This window comes from Streptopelia decaocto (assembly GCF_964273445.1).
Source record: "Streptopelia decaocto genome assembly, chromosome: 2".
NCBI classification, from domain to species: domain Eukaryota; kingdom Metazoa; phylum Chordata; class Aves; order Columbiformes; family Columbidae; genus Streptopelia; species Streptopelia decaocto.
Window position 1 is genome coordinate 73,322,460 of NC_138655.1, and position 17,433 is coordinate 73,339,892.

General features: G+C 38.7%; 1 protein-coding gene across 16 annotated transcripts in view; it reads right to left on the bottom strand.

Moving 5' to 3' along the window:
- Positions 1–1,138: 1,138 nt before the first annotated feature.
- The window catches only part of IKZF1 (IKAROS family zinc finger 1), a 70,780-nt gene continuing 54,485 nt past the window's right edge, over positions 1,139–17,433 (bottom strand). For 10 of the 16 annotated variants that reach the window (XM_082043840.1, XM_082043841.1, XM_082043830.1 and 7 more), the window contains 4 exons: positions 16,682–16,849; positions 14,556–14,681; positions 9,911–10,045; positions 1,139–5,514 (listed from right to left, as the gene is read on the bottom strand). In XM_082043840.1, coding sequence (XP_081899966.1) covers positions 4,808–5,514; positions 9,911–10,045; positions 14,556–14,681; positions 16,682–16,849 — 1,136 coding nt within the window. In that variant the 3' untranslated portion in view covers positions 1,139–4,807. The remainder of the gene's footprint in view (positions 5,515–9,910; positions 10,046–14,555; positions 14,682–16,681; positions 16,850–17,433) is intronic. The other 6 variants (XM_082043831.1, XM_082043834.1, XM_082043827.1 and 3 more) reach the window with 2 other exon arrangements.

Consider the following 17,433-nt stretch of genomic DNA (forward strand, 5'->3'; position numbering starts at 1 on the left):
AGAAATTTGTAGTTTTCTTCATTTACTGAGAATTAACTATGATGGCAAACAAAAGAATTAGGATGTTAAAAGGTTCCTTCTTATAAAAAGCAGTCATAGTTTATGATGAAACCATATCACAAGAACTTAAGGAAAATTTAGATTTTGGGAACCTGTAGAAGAATTGATTGCATATTATTAGAGGTGTTTGGTTGGTTTTTATCTCATTGTGTTCATAATAATACAGTTTCACAAATGGAAATATTTCTAAAACTTTATAAGTGGTGCTTTTTCTAAGCAAAACGGTGGTTGTTGTTTGCAATAAATATGTAATGTGAAATGTACTGTGCTGGAATCTGAAGGAAACAGAGACACCTGCAGAGAAATCACCTTTGTTATGGCAAATAGTAGAAATAATTTCTCAGTGTTTTGTTTTGAATTACTATGGCTCTACATGCAGAAGTAATTGTGTTCTGTAATGACTTTTGCTGGCTGGTGGGAGGGAAGGGTAAGAGGAGAGGGCTGGAAAGGAAGAAACCTGCTCAAAGTCAGCAGCTCTGTGAGTTTTGTGGCTGGGGACACTCCAGATAGGAGGTGGACAACTTAGGACTTGCTGTTCAGGTGAAGCTGGCTTAGCAAGGCTGCTTCACATAGCTGGTGCATGCAGAGTGACAGACACAGCGGGACTGTTTTGACCACAGAAGATGGTTTGTGAGGGGAGCAAGGATGAACTCACCATGGTGCAGGCTACAGGTGCGGCAGCAGAGGCTGAGGCCGTGCACGATGCTCAGCGCTGCCTCGCTGCCCACGGAGCTGTGTCTGCATCTCACCGTATGTTGCCCACACATATACACACAGAGTCACCACCCCACACACAGAGCATCCAGCTCTTCTGCCTTCTTCACCCACTCAGAGAGTGGCAAAAATGTTCTGGGGCTTGGGCTTGGGTTTTTTACCACGTTCTTTTGTCTTAAAAGATATATCTCACTTTGTAGACATAATTTAATAACATATCCAATTTTTTATGAAATTTGCTTTTTTTTTTTTTAAATACAATGTTCTCAAAGAAAAATGAAGTTACAATATAAAATCACAGCAAAAACAAAAAGGTGTGTAAATACAACTTGTCTATCAGAAACGGCGGTGTTTGGGGAAGGGCTGGGAGGTGGTTATTTTTTACTTTTTAAAAACAGATATAAAATTAAAGCAAGTCACCATATTTACTTGTTTTAGGGTTCGGCTAAACCATATCAGGGTATTGTACCATAGCAAAATAAAAAATAATAATAATAATAATAAAAGATAAAAAGGGATATTACACTAAATTATAGTTTTATGAGGGCACAGTTTGTTTCAATGTACAGACACGCAACATCCTATTTTCCTGCCGTACTTGCATATGTTCATAAATAAAATTATTGAAACACTTGTTTCTGAACAAATTGATTTTGTACAGAAAATAAAAAAACACCTAAAAAAAGCAAACCTAAAAAAGCCCCTTCATGAACAGAGGATGCTGTTTGCTCCTGCCTTTAGACTATGCCCTTTGATACACTGTGTCTTACTATACTTACTTATACTACTGTACTGTTCAATATACAACATCAACATATTCTGTTATAGTATAAATAAGGAAACTCCAGGCCCAGGAAACAAACCTACTGTGACTGACAGTGCATCATCATGTCATATGAACCATTTTAGATATATATACACATACATATGTATATAAAATATTAATGATACACAAACCTACAGATCGAGCATGTGCATGTCGACAAGAAAAGCGACACGGAAACTCATACATGTGCATGTGTGCACAGCAGTGCTGCAAAGGCAGTGAACCTACCCAATAATCAGAAATCACATTTAAAAACTAAGTTCAAGGCAGTCTTAAACTTCTCTGGAGCTGTGCTTATTTACATGGTTAATGAACGTGGCTTTATTCGTGTTGGATTTTAGTAAAAGGAAAGCAACAAAAGCACCTGGGTAAGCTCCTGTCTCCCTCCTTTTTATAGCTTGGGATGTCTTAAAATAAAGTTAAAATGAACGGTTAAAAAAATTACCGCATAGGGTATATAGTGGCCTAAATCTAAGCTCAGTAGGAAATTGCTGCAAGAGCAATAAAAGCAGAATGTTTCTGTACAGCTAACATGTGACTACACACAGGACGTTGCAGCAGAGCTGGGAAATGACTTTGTCCCTTCTTGGTTGGTATCAGTCAAAAGTGGAGAGGTGCAAGAAGAACCGAAGGTATCCTACCAGCTCTGAACAAATGAACACAGTTCAACTTTATTTGAACAGAAAGTAATAAAGTAAACTCATCACCATAAGCTACGCCCTTGAAGGTCCTCTTCAGGTCATTTCTATGCAAAATATTTGTCAGTGCCTCATTGCCAGGTACAGCCTGCCTTGAAGTTGAATGTGTAGCAGCCATTGATGACACAATTTCTCTGGGGCATGAAAGTGGCCAACGATTCCTTGTGGTCACCCTCTGCACAGTGTATTGGGCTGGAAGGTAATGAGCAATATGCCTTTTGAGGCAACTGACCTATAATGTGGGAATACAGGGGATCACCTTTGGGCCTCTAGCTTACACTGCTCATTTTTTTGCAGGGTTGTTGGCCATTCTGTATGTAGTAGCCCACCTAACGTACTTGTGATTTGTTTTCACTGTTGTTGTGTATGTGCAGTGGTCCACGGACGTTCATACATAGAATTCACATCTGGGGACAAAGCTACTACATAGGCATGTACTTTCAGTGTAAAAACACCTCTGTGCCCATGTGTCGTATGAACTGAGTGTCTTTCTTACAGTTGGCATGAAAGGCTAAGACATGAGATTGTAAGAGCATACATTTGTAATTCATTATCTCGTCACTATCTTTCCTGTAAGTTCGGTGTTGTTGCTCTTGACTTACACCTGCAAAAGTGAAAGCAGAACAAGGAACTCTGCATGCCTGTAATAGTATGTATATATAGGAAATGTATATCAAATATAGCTACACATATCAGGCCAAATTGGTCTAGGTATAAATGTTCACAGTTCCATCAAATCTCTCTTATAATAAATATATGTGCTTGCATACACTTGTGAATGGAAAACATGTAAGTGTGTGACAAGACTGCTATTCTTGTTGGTTATATGACTGTGTTTGTTGGAGAATATCCACTAATTATACAGAGTGGAAGTATTTATATATTAAGTTAATAAGATGGGTTATTTTTACGAATGTTGCCCAGGAAGTATTGCAGCACCAATGACAGATTTTTATGCAGCTGCAAAAATTTATTTTTTGCCCAATCGTAAAGTATGAGGGAGTTCAGGGAGAAGAATGAACTATTTGGAAGAGGAAGTTAAGAAGAAGATATTAAAAAAAATAATATCAGCTGTGTTTAGGGTTAAAATCCATTAATCATAGAAGTTTTTATTCTAACTGAAGTTACAGTATCTGCAGCAGAACCTGCCATGGAGTAAGGTCTTGGTGGATTTTACTGCACTTTGCAAAGTGCTGCAGTCTCTGGTCTCTATTCAGCAAAATACCATTTTTTTAAAACTTAACATTAGTTCCACTGAAGTAAAAGTAACTTAAAGCACATGGTGAAATTATTTGTTGAATAGGAAGCCGGGGTTCTCAGCACCTTTGAGGAGCTTGGTCCCTCAATAAACAGCAAGTGCCAGTAAAAAGGGAGAAGGCTGCGAATTTTGATCGGCCTGTTTAATTCAGCTCAGTGCTTTAACCATAATTAAAAGTGCAACACTTAAGAGTAGAGCCACAAAATCTACAAGAGGACATCTTCTGTGCAAGTACAATGGGATTGTTTGCATATGCAAGAGAGGGACATTTGGATGTTTTCCAGGCAGTTTAAAAAGATGAAAAATGTGCATAAGGAGACATTCCCCACATGTATTTCTAGCTAGTGCTTATCTCGACTGTATATCATACTTTTCTATATAACTAAAATTTTAAAAAGAAAGAAAGAAAAATTAAATACAACATAACTTGTTTATGCAGAGAGAGGAGGGATTTCTTAATGAAAAGTGGGGGTTTATTGGATAGGGAGAGAAAACATTTATTCAAAGAAAAGCCAACAATACCCTTTTTCTATACATTAAATGCAATTCATACTTCACAGAGTGTATTACAAGGGTGTTTCTTATCTCTTTCACATGCCTGCTCGCCTGCCTGGTGACACAAACAAGGCACGCCGTGATGTCAATACCAGCAGCACCCTTGCAGGTGAAAACATTCTACTTTTTACCACCAAAGCAACTCAGGACCTTCTGACTGGGGATCCTGTCCCACTCCAACTGTCTGCAAAGTCATCTGGGATGGGGCCCTCCATCTTTAATTGAGGTTGATCTTCCCAAAAGAGTCAAATAATACCAGGAAGCCAAAAAACATACATCTGGTGTAAGAGGCCTGTGCTCAGGGTGTTAAGAAAGGAAGCTTGGCCACTCCTGCCTGTCATGTCCTCCTTTGCGCGGTGCATCTTGTGCATGGTTAACAGTTTTGGCAGGGGACGTTTGCAAGAAGCATCAGTGAAGGGAAGGGCTTTCAGCTACGTGACTACAAAAGCTCCTACTTACATTACTAAAGGTTTTTGGTGATCAAACATTTTCAATAAAAACTTCAGTACTTATTTTAGAAAACTGAGTTACAATGCATGCTACCAAAAGGAAAAATCTCTTCTTGTGGGAGATGATAGCTGAACTTCTGATTCTCTTGTTGCTTTTACTGTCCAGCTGACTTGTGCTTTGTTGCTGTCGTGGCTCGTGCAGCTCCAGTAACACAGCTGTTGAGGCCAGATCTGTGCCGGAGGAGGTTTAACTCATGTGGAAACGGTGCTCCCCTCGAGTTATGTGGGAAGAGAATTCGTACCTGTCCTGGCTATGGTAGCCACACATGTTGCATTCGAAAGGATCACGGAACCCGTGGCAGCCCATATGGATCGTATACATCACATGATCCAAGAAAAGGACTCGACAGTGTTCGCACTTGTAAACTTTCACCTGCTCCCCATTGCTGCTGATCACTTTGAAAGCATCCTGGGAATTGTCAGTACCTGCCCTCAAGACATCGTACTGCCTGTTTTCTTCTTTTATAGAGATGCCATTTCTTGCGTGGGGACCTATGTGGTTTGTCAGGTAAATTAAACCACTGCGTTCCTCGTTATTGCTCTCTGTATCTGTTGAGTCTTGGCAGCTGTTGCTGGGTGAGGCATCTCTTTCGGAAGAGACAGATTTGGCTTTGGAAAGCAGCAACAAGTTTTCCACTGCGCTGTCCTGAGCTGTGTGGTTGGAGCGAGCCTGATTGTCCCCGAGGGGTTTGTGGAGCTGATACATGGAGCTGATGACAGGCACAACCTCAGAACCACCTGGTGGTGTCTGGACAAGGGGACGCAAGGACTCTGCCCCCAGGTAACTGATGGCGTTGTTAATGGCCTGGTCTATAACGTGCGTCTGCATTATCTCATTCTCCTTCTCATAGTTGGTGGTGGCATCATACGGAAGATCAGGCAGACATTTTTCACCTGCAGTGAAGAACAGTCAGGAGTTAGAGGGTTGATTTCTACATAATTAAGGAACGGAATATCATGGATTATTAAAACAGAAATATGGAAGAAAAGAGTTCATCAAATCCACCTCTGACATTCACCTGAGGTATTCATAGTTCTTCAATATAGCCATTCAGAAAAATTGTTGGTTGGTGTTTGTTTTGTTTTGTTTTGTTTTGTTTTAACCTGCAAAGTAATTTGTGGTCTTTGGGAAAGCAACTAGATGCAAACACGTTCTGAAAATAATTATATGGGGACTCACGGCATCAAGTGCTTCAACCTCTCTGCTTTCTGACTGGGCTCCCTCATCTGCCTCCTACACTGAGCTGAGGCTGCCTTTGTGGTTCGTGAAGACAATGCACCAGCACAGCTGCAGTGAACCTGGCCTTCATGCTTCAGAGCGTGAAGCGCGTTATCAATATTTATCCCTAAAATATTACAATTTTAGACCGGAAACTGTATGCTTTAGTTTTAGACCTTCAGTTTCTTACAAATAACCCACATTGGCAATATGGCCCAATGTAGTTTTGGGGAAAAATCAACAAAAACTTAACTTTTCATATTGACACCTTCCACACACACCTTGTTTTTTAAATAAGCTGTGTTAGACACATTACCAGAAGTTTGTGTCAAAAAGTTATTAACTATGGGAGCAACCAAGAACCATGGAAAAAATTAAAGTGCATTTGTAGTTGGAATATGTTTTTCCTATGAGGTAGGGCCTATATATAGCAACATCATTACTTGTTACTTCTGACTTTGATTTGGGATGCCAAAAGTCAGACTGCATTAATGTATCTCTAACTGGATACCCTCGTACTGAATGCTGAGTTTCACTACAATTTCTCAAAATTCATGGATAGATAAGACTAAGCAAAACATAGAAGGTAAAAATTAGGAGTGAGAGAAACTATTTAGATGCACAGATGCTGATTTTATGAACCTGAACAGTCTTCTCAAACAAGGTAAACTATCAAAGTTATTATCAGGCCCCTAATTAATTTTGTGCAAATGCAAAGTGGTAAAAAATCCCCATAAGTTCCTAGGGACTATCAGTAACACATTGTTTATGGTCCGGGTGGATTTTCTAGATCTGTAGATCTTGGGAAATTCATTGAAAGCCACAATCATCTCTATGAGGTGCTGTCACTATTTCCTAATCAACATGACATTTGCTGGTAGTCCTTGGAAAGTCCTACTTTGTCTAAAAGAACTGCCAACAGGAGCATGAAAAATTTACCAGAAGATCTGCAAATTAATTTATCAACAACTTCCCACCCAGTTTCTACTCAAATTGACTATTCAAAGTCAGTAAAGAGCGCAGAATACTTCTAGTATGACATTATTGCAATGATGGGGCTGAAGTGTAGAAAGTCCTGCTGTCTACATTTCCCACAAGATCTGGTTTCATACTAGTTTGTCCATGCTCTGCAAGCAGAGAAAGAAACACTCTTGAGCATTGCGTAAGTTCCTGTAGTGGATGTAGGGTACAGACACCTTCCAGCTGAGCTGCTCAAGCTTCTGCTTCCTCTTGTTTCCTTTCCCTATTATTCTGACAATTTGAGCCCCCCTCTACTGCAGTGCATTCTTTTTTCTTCCAGATTTGCCTTTTTTAATGGTGTAGTTTTCAAGCAAACTTTCAGTCTTAAGATTCAAAATAGGTGTTTTGAAGGACTTTTGAATTAAATACAGAAAAACTCTCCTGATATGAATATCCCTTGACTCAAGGGGGGAATGATGAGGCCAAAATAATTTGTACCCCATAGGCACTGTATACCACTGAAAAGTGGGACCAGTCTTCATTATACACTAAATTTTGGGCATCCAGAAGACATTATTTTCATAGCTGTTTCTTGGGTAGTATTTACTTTATGTAGCATAACTAGTTGGTAGTTGGACTGAGAGGATCAAGTGCTCATAAGAAAAATCTGTTTCCAAGCAGAATGTCTGAAACAGACACAAACTTGAGGTAGGCAGGTATCATTTCTATATCTGGGCAATGCAGATAATACTTGCACTCATTAAAAATAATAGCTCATTTCTGTGGTTATTAGAGCATAAGTAAATTAAACTGCCAATGGTTTGAGGCACTTCAAGGTTTGAACTGCTCAGGATTCTGCAGCAGATATCTAAATAGTAAAACTACACTCAGTGCATATGGACACTTTTCTTTCTCCTTTTCCTTTTCCTTTTCCTTCTCCTTCTCCTTCTCCTTCTCCTTCTCCTTCTCCTTCTCCTTCTCCTTTTCCTTCTCCTTCTCCTTCTCCTTCTCCTTCTCCTTCTCCTTCTCCTTTTCCTTTTCCTTTTCCTTTTCCTTTTCCTTTTCCTTTTCCTTTTCCCCCTCTCCCTCTCCCTCTCCCTCTCCCTCCTTTTCTTCTTTTCTTTCTATAGTTTTAACATGATGAATGTTTCAACCTCACCTGCAGTCCTCACTCTCTAGTTTGGACGGCCCAGTTTTGCTCTCTATTCTAGTTTGCCAGCTATTCTAGTTTGAAATACAGAGAGATTTTTACAGATAACTGGCTTTATTTGGTGAACAATCTCATTTTTGAAAGGTAATGAATTTAACCTTGAGAAAAATGAGTGAAGAAGCAGTCATTCCTTTATGTAAAGAATGCCATTTGCTCCTTCTCCCTGGAATTCAGCAGAGGGATTGGGATGACACGGCAATTTACCAGAGCAATAAGCTCTCCTGACCAGCTGGCCCGACCTTGTGTTAATCAGGAATGTACCTATTACATGAAGCAGCAGGTAAGGATTGGAAAGGAAAGGATTTGGGGGCATTTTCTTGTCAGAAAACTTCATCCTTTTGAAGGTCAGCAAATTTCCATAAATATCTGCCGTCAGTAGGTTGTCTTCCTACACCGCACCCTGAATAACTGACAGGAAACACTGCCCTCCTAAAAGTCCTATTTAAACTGTCTGCCTGTATTGTTTCTCAGGGAGAAAGAGAGAAAATGAGAATGAAAAATCTAGTCCACACCCACAGATACATCACATGTAGGATACTTCCTAGTACATTTTACATTTTAACAATTCTGGTCTTCCTGAAGCTTTCATAGAATTAGTATTTTGCCTAATGCAATCAGTTACTAGAGTGTCTAAATGAATCAGGTTTGCCTCATATAGTTGATATATTTTTGGTAATTATCTCTACTACAAGTTTCATCCTTTGAAAGCATAAGCATTTCTTATCCTTGAATACCTCCTGAAATTGTTGCCTTTGGACTTGAAGACAATCTCAGACTTCCATTTCAATCCTTGTTGCACCTCCTGACATAGCTGAGATTCCCTTTTCCTTGTCTTAAAAATACTAGCTTTCCTTTCACCCTTCTGTCTTCATTAAATAAGGTATATTTGGCATTTCTGTCCCATAAACTGGCCTTTTTTGCCTTGTCTTTTGGCTGAAGACCTCCTAATGTATGGTGGGTTTTTTTTTCCAAATACTTTGGTGTTCTCTGATTGTCTCCTATGGAATAATTTTATACAGGAATGTGCAGAGAATTATAAAAGACCCTAACTACTTATGAGGATATTCTGTCGTCTGATCTCCCATATTTGTATTAATTGAAGACCAACTCTACATAGCTGACAAAACATTGTCCGTGGCTGTCACTGTTACAAAACTGATGTAACCACTATTTCATGCAGACTTAACAAAGAAAGCAATTGTAGGTATATCCTCCATTTTTATGCGTCTAGCCTCCATATTTTCATTGTTAAGATAAAAACTACTAGGTGCAAATGGGCATGAAGGTTTTGTATCATATATAGAATCTATTCAAAGATCTTTTATTTTATGTATTATTCTCAGACCCAGACCTAGGTTTATTTATTTCCATTATCATTTTGGGCTGTAAATGTATACAGAATTTATGAAGGCATGAAGAATATTATCCAGCCTATGCTCAAGTCTTCACAAATGCTTTCACAAACACCAATATACCCAGATCTGGATGTCATCCAAGAAGTTAATAAAATAACCCTGAAAGTGTGGTCAAATGCTTTCCCAACAGGAAACTTCTATTTTTATCTTCAGGTTCTTAAGGCAACTTCAAGAGCCTGCCCAGATTTTGTAATGATCTGGTTCATAAGAATTAGAAAAGACAGGAAAAAAACTTAAAATTAGTCTCTAGATGTGGAAAATTAATCATACAGAAATGTATGCTGGAGAAGTTTGATGGGTTTTTTTTTTTGTTTGTTTGTTTATTTGTTTTTTCCTGCCAGCACATAGCTCTATCTGCTTCTATAGAGACATTGCTAATTTAGAAAAACAAGTAAAATCATAAAGCAAAAGTAAAAACCCTGTGAGATGGATTTTGGGGTTTGTTTTCATTTATTTTTTAGGAGACAGCAAACGTTTAACTCTTACCAACAAATTTCTGAGGCATAGAGCTCTTACGTTTGGCGACGTTACTTGCTAGTCTATCCAGCACGAGGGATCTTTCTGACCCTATCTTGCACAGGTCTTCAGCCATTTCACTCTGGTTAGTTTCCTCTTTTATGGCTGAAATCAAATGACATCAGAATGGTTAGGCATGTTTGTTCCATTTTAATGGAACTATTGTCTTCAGGTTGTTGCTTCACAGCTAATGTCTTTTTTAGCTCCCAACCAGCTGGAAGGAGGAGCTCACCACTGCAGACACAGGATGATTCTGACTCTGGCTAACAATGTCCCTCATGCTGATTAATCTATGCACATGTTCATGTTTCCCTCATTTAGGGTACAAAACTGAGATTGCAACTGCAAGGCATTTGCCTGTATGTAATGTAATCACTCCACCTTTCTACAACCACTCTCATTTCTGTGAATAAATTACATCCTAACCTTATATTGGACATGAAGCGGTTTATCTTTTCACCCTCCCACTGTCACCCCCACCCATCCCTCTGCACCTCTCCCAGGGGAACTGCCTGTATGATCACTGCTTCTTTAGCAGGAAAAATGGACAAACTTATCCACTCCAGCAGTGGAAGATGTATTTACAAGCTACACCAGCCCTTTTCCCCTTTTCAATATTGCTACACTTCCTTGATGCAATTTTAGACTTTAAATGTCAATTTAACCTAAGTTGGTAAAGTCATGTCTATAGTGGAGCACTGATTTCCAGCGCTCAAACATGTTTCTCAACCTCAGCTGCTGCTGAGACACTGCAGAATTAGAAAGGAGCTTAGCTGTGAGGGTCTTGGAAAGGGAGACTATTGCACTTTCACTATATTTCACTTCAGTACTTTCCTGCAGAAACAGAAGAGGTGTATGAAAATGAACTGTCAAAACAATGACTACGAAAAATGTATGGAAAGGTATTTCTGAATTCCAACATCTAAAGGAAAGGTGATATACAGCACAACTGTTTTTTGTTTGCAAGAGAGAAAAGGGTTAATTTTACTTTTACCTCCTACCAGGATATGGATATTTTTCCTGAACTTGTGAGTTGCTATTAAAGAGAAAAGCAAAAAGATATTTTTTAGACTTCGATTCTGCAAGCTATATCAAATAGGTGGACCACTCTGCTACTTTTTACCTTCTATGCCTGCTGAGAATTTCTTTAATCACTGGATTTACTGGTTCATAGAACCCATTGCTCTGATACCTGGGTGTTTCTCAATTCTTGAGAACACACCATTTGTATGCAATGTTATTTTGGCAATATGCTAATGCCACAAAAGGATGTTTGTGAAAGTCTCATTGTTCCTGAAAGATGTGAAATCAGGATTTGGTGGATAACTGGAAAGAGCAGATGAAGTGTCCGAGAGAGCAACACCCCACAGTACGAAGCAGAAGAGTAGACAACTGGTTCTTAGGTCCCTGCTGCAGCAGTGATGGTGACAGTGGTGGTAACAGTGACAGGGAGTCTCATGGAATTATGTCCCAGCCCCATAAGACACTTAGACTGTGACCAATGCAAGAATTTGTTCATGAGGATGCAGGATAGTAAAGGGCATTGATGGTATCTAGCCATCATCAAACAAGCACACACGAGCAAGCACCTTGTGCTGGCCAAGGCTTCCAGATGCCACTTCAGGAAGAGACTTACAGAGAATGTTTTAAAGCAGCCCATTCAACAAGGAAACAAAAAATTGAATTTTTGATTAAAAGTTGAAATGATCACAAAGTATCTGTTTAGGATATAACAACATCCAATTTCTAATCGATTCAAGAGAGGGTAAGTTATGTATTCAACTTTCAGACTTTTAATATTGCAACTTTTAAAACTGCCACTAAAAAAAACCCAACCCACTAAACAAACAAAAAAAACACAAGCAAAACAAAACCAAACCAACCAAGTAAACCCCAACAACAACAATACCACACACACAAAAAACAAAAAAACCCCACAGATCGGCCAAATTTAATTACATACTAATTTCCAGCCTTTTCAACTGACACTCCCTGAAATTTGCCAACAGCACAATTCACTAATTTTCTGTAATTTGGTGTCTGTGAACCAAAACCAAAAAAGTATCTTTTCAAATGTAAATCCACAAGTGATATATTTTTAAACTTGACCAACTATTTCTGGTTCTATTTTATACAGGCATGGTAATACTTCAGCACACTTCTACCCAACTTGAATGCAAAACTCCAATTAATATCTCTGAGAGAAGAACTTCACATGGACAGTGAGATTCTAGTGCTCTAAAATAAGAACTTTGCCTTAAAATACAGCAGGTTCCTAATTTCATGCTGAATCTCATTCTCTTAAAGAGAGCAAACAAAAGATAAAATATAAATACAATCTCTTGTCCCCCTTCTTACTCCTCTTTGCTGGATCTTTCCCTTACTTAAGTACTTTCCCAATTATATTTGTTAGAATGACAAGCTGATGGATTGCTTTTACCATTTTAGCCCTTTCAATTGACATTTTTTCTATGTTTTAAGCACAAAGTATTTTAAAGTGCTGTAAAACACAATCCCAATGTAGCAGAATGTCAAATTAGATGCCCTAGCAGATTTTTGTACCACATTTTTTGAGTATGGGGAAAAATAAAGGGCCTGAATTATGACTCTAATAGCTCTATATCACATCTTGGAATGTTACAATAACAGTGATAGTGTAACTACTTGCTTTTCTAGGTATAATGTAGAATGCATTAAAAAGTCTGAGGACACTCACTCATTCTCAGCTGTTTCATTATATGTTTTTATCTTTGAGTTTGAAAGGGAAATAAATAATGTAAACATGGCAAAATGGTATGTTTGCAATGAAGTAGAAGAGATTTTTGGAATGTGAAATACTAGGAAATGCAGGAAAGCTTTATGTTTAGAAATGTAAGGTATTTATTTATTAACAGAGTACTATTTTAATTTTTTTTTTTTTTTACTTTAAGAGTGAATATTTTCCCAGGATACAAGGTCTAAACCCAGAAGTTACTCCTTTCATTTTTTTTTCTCGTTTGCAAAAGTACTCGTATTATATCAAATACAGATTTATATGATACTTTCTGTATATGCACGGAAGAAGTTATTCATCCAAGCATGCATGAATTCCCCAAGTTTTCATCCCACTGAGATATTAGATACTCAGTCCCAAGCTGGTGTAAACTCTCCTGTCATGATTTGCTATAAACACATGTCCATCTCTATAATTGCACTGTTTCTTATAAAAGTTTATGATTCCTTACACTGGTTTCATCTGGACATTTTTGCTTACTAAGACTTCAGTAGTAGTTCAGGTACTCATTCACACAGATTTTCATGTTCTGCTTGCAGGCATTCAAGTCCATGTGCCAGACACTGAAAATTCAAATTCCAAGACAGAATATTTGCTTCTAAATCCTGTCACCTCTTTGAGGAATAAGTATTGCTGCCTACTGTATATTACATTGAGCTTTTCTATTTATACATTCTCCAGCTCCTCAATAAAATTAGAAGGGGCGCTACTCTAATATGTTGTCTGCCAGAAGCTCCTCAGCTGCTATCATTATGTGCATATACTTTACATTATTTAATAGCATGTAAAAACAGATTCAGGTTCTGTCCAGATACAAAATATTGAATGAGGCATCACTGCAAATAGATCAGAGACAACCTTCTATTTTTGTCATTTGACAAACCAAATAATATATACTGACAGGATCAAAAAGGTACACAATAAATGTAACTTACTGGATGGGCTTAAACTCCACCACAGAAGAGAATCTTATATTCTCTATCTAAAACTCCACACGAAAGGGGATTTTGTATGGCTATTTACTGTGATCAATCCCATATAGATACTTAGGATCTTTGTTAAGAAAAATCCAAACCCCAATATCTGCTTGCTCTATGTCTGGGCATAGTTTTAGATTTTATATTCTCTGAGAAATGGACATTACCTTCATCGTAAGACCTGTGTCATCTCTCAGAGAAGCACAACAGCTGCTCACCTCTCCCACTTTTCTTTTAAAGGAGAGGCTGGGTAGAATGCTGTCAACAAATTATTAGTCTTTCTAGTCTGTCCCAGTCAAACTGGCTAAATTAAATGCTTCTGGCTTCATGTCCTCTTCCTTGGAAGAGGCAGACCAAAACCAGATGACTCATCCTTGTTAGAGAAGTTGGTCCCAGTGGTCAAGTAAGCCCCTTAAGCTGTGCCTGGGAAGGGCAGGAGATGTGCAATGCAGAAGGTTCTGCAGGCCTACCTAGAACACTGGTATTAAGTCTTTATTAAGAATACATCCACAAGAGTATTGTGATACAGGACTCCAAGCAAAAGGGAAAGGTGGTGAGATGATGTAGCCACACTGTCTTGAGATGGTGAACTGAAATCTTCCAGGTCTTGCAAGTGTTTTGCTATGTGCCTGAGTTTTATTTTGGCTTTTTGTTTGAGCTAAACAAAATAAGACAACAGCTAAATATTTATCAAATATAGAATAAATCCAGATGAAATATCATACACATGGGGGTGGGGGGTGGGAAGAGAGGTGTGCCTCCACAATGCAAAAGATGCCACAAATGGTATTGCTGTTCCTTTTGCACTCCTTTTTCTGCATATGTGACAGGACAACGTAAATCCCCAAATGGACACGTTTATTACCTGAATAAAGGCTGCTTGAGATATTCATAGTTTGCAGGTAGTTATGACAGCGTTCCTTATGTTCTTCCAAAGAGCTGCGCTGCTTATAGCTGCGACCACAATATCCACACTTATGGGGTTTGCCAACTGGAGAAAACACAGTTCATTGAGAGATTCAGATGAGGTACACAACAGTGTATTAACAACGATAAGAACAACAGGAAAAAAGCCCACGCCAAAAATAAACTCATGCTATGGTAAACCAAATAAAGATTTTGTTAATTTAAAAACAAACAAACAAAAACCCCCAAACCAAAAACAAACTAGTGGAAAATTGTTTGTATGCCTTTACATCAACAGGCCAATTCTGTGGGTGCTGCAAGCTGATTTCAGATGATTCACATCAGATAAGGACCGTGACATTAAATCCTCAAAAACAGCATCTACGCAAGTTAGAAACTGAGACACCTTCAAAGGTCTGGGCGTAGTCGCTTTTGTGCCGAGATCCCACAGAGACTCCCAGCAGGGGAACTGGTGGTGTAGGTAGAGACACGAGCCCACGGCTGGATGTCAGTTCTGATGTAACCAGAACCAGCACAACCCTTTTAGGACAGTGTTAGATTTCACATGTTTTCTGCTTCTGGAAATTCAAGAGAAATGGCATGACAAAATTCTTCCTGTATTACACCAATCCAGATGTATGTAGTTCCGGGAATTTCGCAGTGACAATATGGTTTCACAGAATTCTGGACCCGAATTTTCTGTTGTAGTATGACAAGACTCACTTTACATGTGATTTCACAATTTTAGATGATTACACAGCTTAACTTTTGAATTCTATTTACGAATTCTCAAGTGAAAATCAGACTCAGACATCCAACTTGTTTTAGAATGTATTGACGTCAATTTGCCAACTGCAGGAGCTAATCCAAATCTATAGTTTATGCATTGTCTCTTTAGTTATTGAATCCTCAGAGTTTGACAAAAATGCCTATTTGTAATTTCATGTGTATATATAAAATTATGTTTAAAATTGTACAGCCATGAAAATCAGTAACAGTAAGGGAGAGGGAGGTGAAATAGTCTTTTAAAGATGTACTTTCCTGAATCAGGCCAGAACCAAGCAGAAACAGGACTTATTTTGGACATCCGAGGCCAATGTTAGGGATCTTATTATTTAATGTCTGTGCTAGAATTTCCTTAGTTTTTGCAACACAAAAATTTTCTCTTTGAGATCTCCTGCTACCTAGAATTTGGTTCCAAAGCCAACTTTCTCAAGTTACCAGTGTCAGTTCCAGCAATGTGTTTTGGAGGTCTCCTATCCAAATAACAATTTACATTTCCAGCTTAGCTTGGGAAGCTAGATGAGACAACACTCCGCTTTTAAAGGCACTCTAAAAAGGTGCTAAATTGGTTTTGCTTCATAGAAGGTCTGTGACTATGGCTTCTGCCAAACAATGAGAGGTTTGTGGTAATGGAAAAGCACAGCTATTCAAAACTGTTTATTCAGATCTCCATATTACTGTTCAGACAAAAAAATGAAGAACTGTGGCGGAGTCCTCTTTTTTGGAAGATTATCATCTTTCTATCCCCCACTCTTACCTTCCTTCCCACTGTTTCTCTTTCAAAGTACTTGTAATAACAAGGTACAACAAATAACTGCTGCTAAATGCTGTAGGTGGTATTCACACTGCAGTCGAGAATGACTTACCAAACTGGAGGATTTTGAAATTTCATTGTTTAAAACCTAGTGTGTTTAGACCTTATGTTATCTCTATATGCAGATAAATGCCATCCAAACTCTAAAAAAATTCATCAGCTTTAATTCATGTTCATAGTTTCACGAAATGGATTACTTAGAGGAGGCTTGTAAAATGAAATCCTTATACAGAAACTTTTAAACAGCCAAGAAGTACAGGGAAAAAAGAAACAGTTCTTCTGGTGAAGGATCATGAGCATGAGATGAGTTTAGTCATTTCTTTGCTGCTAAAACACCGTGGCTGGCTCACATAATGGTTAACCCCAACATGGGGTGACTCTTCTCCCCAGGGTGAGAAGACCTGTGGGACTCGGTGTCCACCAATGTCCCCGTCTCCTCAATGGGTGCTGTGAGGAGGACCCCTGGACAGTCCCACGCCTTCACTTACCCGAATGAGTCCTCAGGTGTCCCGTGAGGGCATCCCTGCGACGGCAGGCGTAGTTACAGAGGTGGCACTTGAAGGGCTTTTCACCCGAGTGCAACTTTATGTGGCGCAGAAGGTTGCCCTTCTGTGTAAAGGAAGCTCCACACTGATTGCACTGGAAAGGGCGTTCTCCTATGGGGAGAAGGAGAAAATATGTGAGAACAAAAAAAAAACTTACACGGTGACAAGAGAAAGATTTCAGTGAGAAAGTTGTTTTCTCACTGCTGCTCTGTGACTTCCACCGGCTGCAGGTTTGATATAACATGAGGCTTTCAGACTAAACCTGCCAGTTTCTTAATGCTTCACTGGCTGGGTCAATTTGATCTGAAAATCTAATTTTTTTTTTCTAAATCAGAATGGCACATCACAATGCAAATTCAAACTCATTTAAATAAAGTGACTGCAACATTTTGTGTTGAAGAGCCACTCTTCCTGATCAGCAGTTTTGGAATAAACCAATATCCAATTTTGCATGTTGTGGCATTTGGTGGGGTTTTTAATGTGCCTTTTTTCAAAGGGTCTTTAAAATATGCCACTGAAGCAGCAAAATAAAAAGGAAACTCATTAAAAATGCATTTCAGGATCACAAGTTCATTTCAGCGTTACATTCTTATATTTAAATGAAAGGCACTTCATTATAACAGTTATAATAACTTCTTTTCATTTACATTTTCCCTGTATTTTCCCTTTCAATTTCTTCTCCATTACCTGTCTGT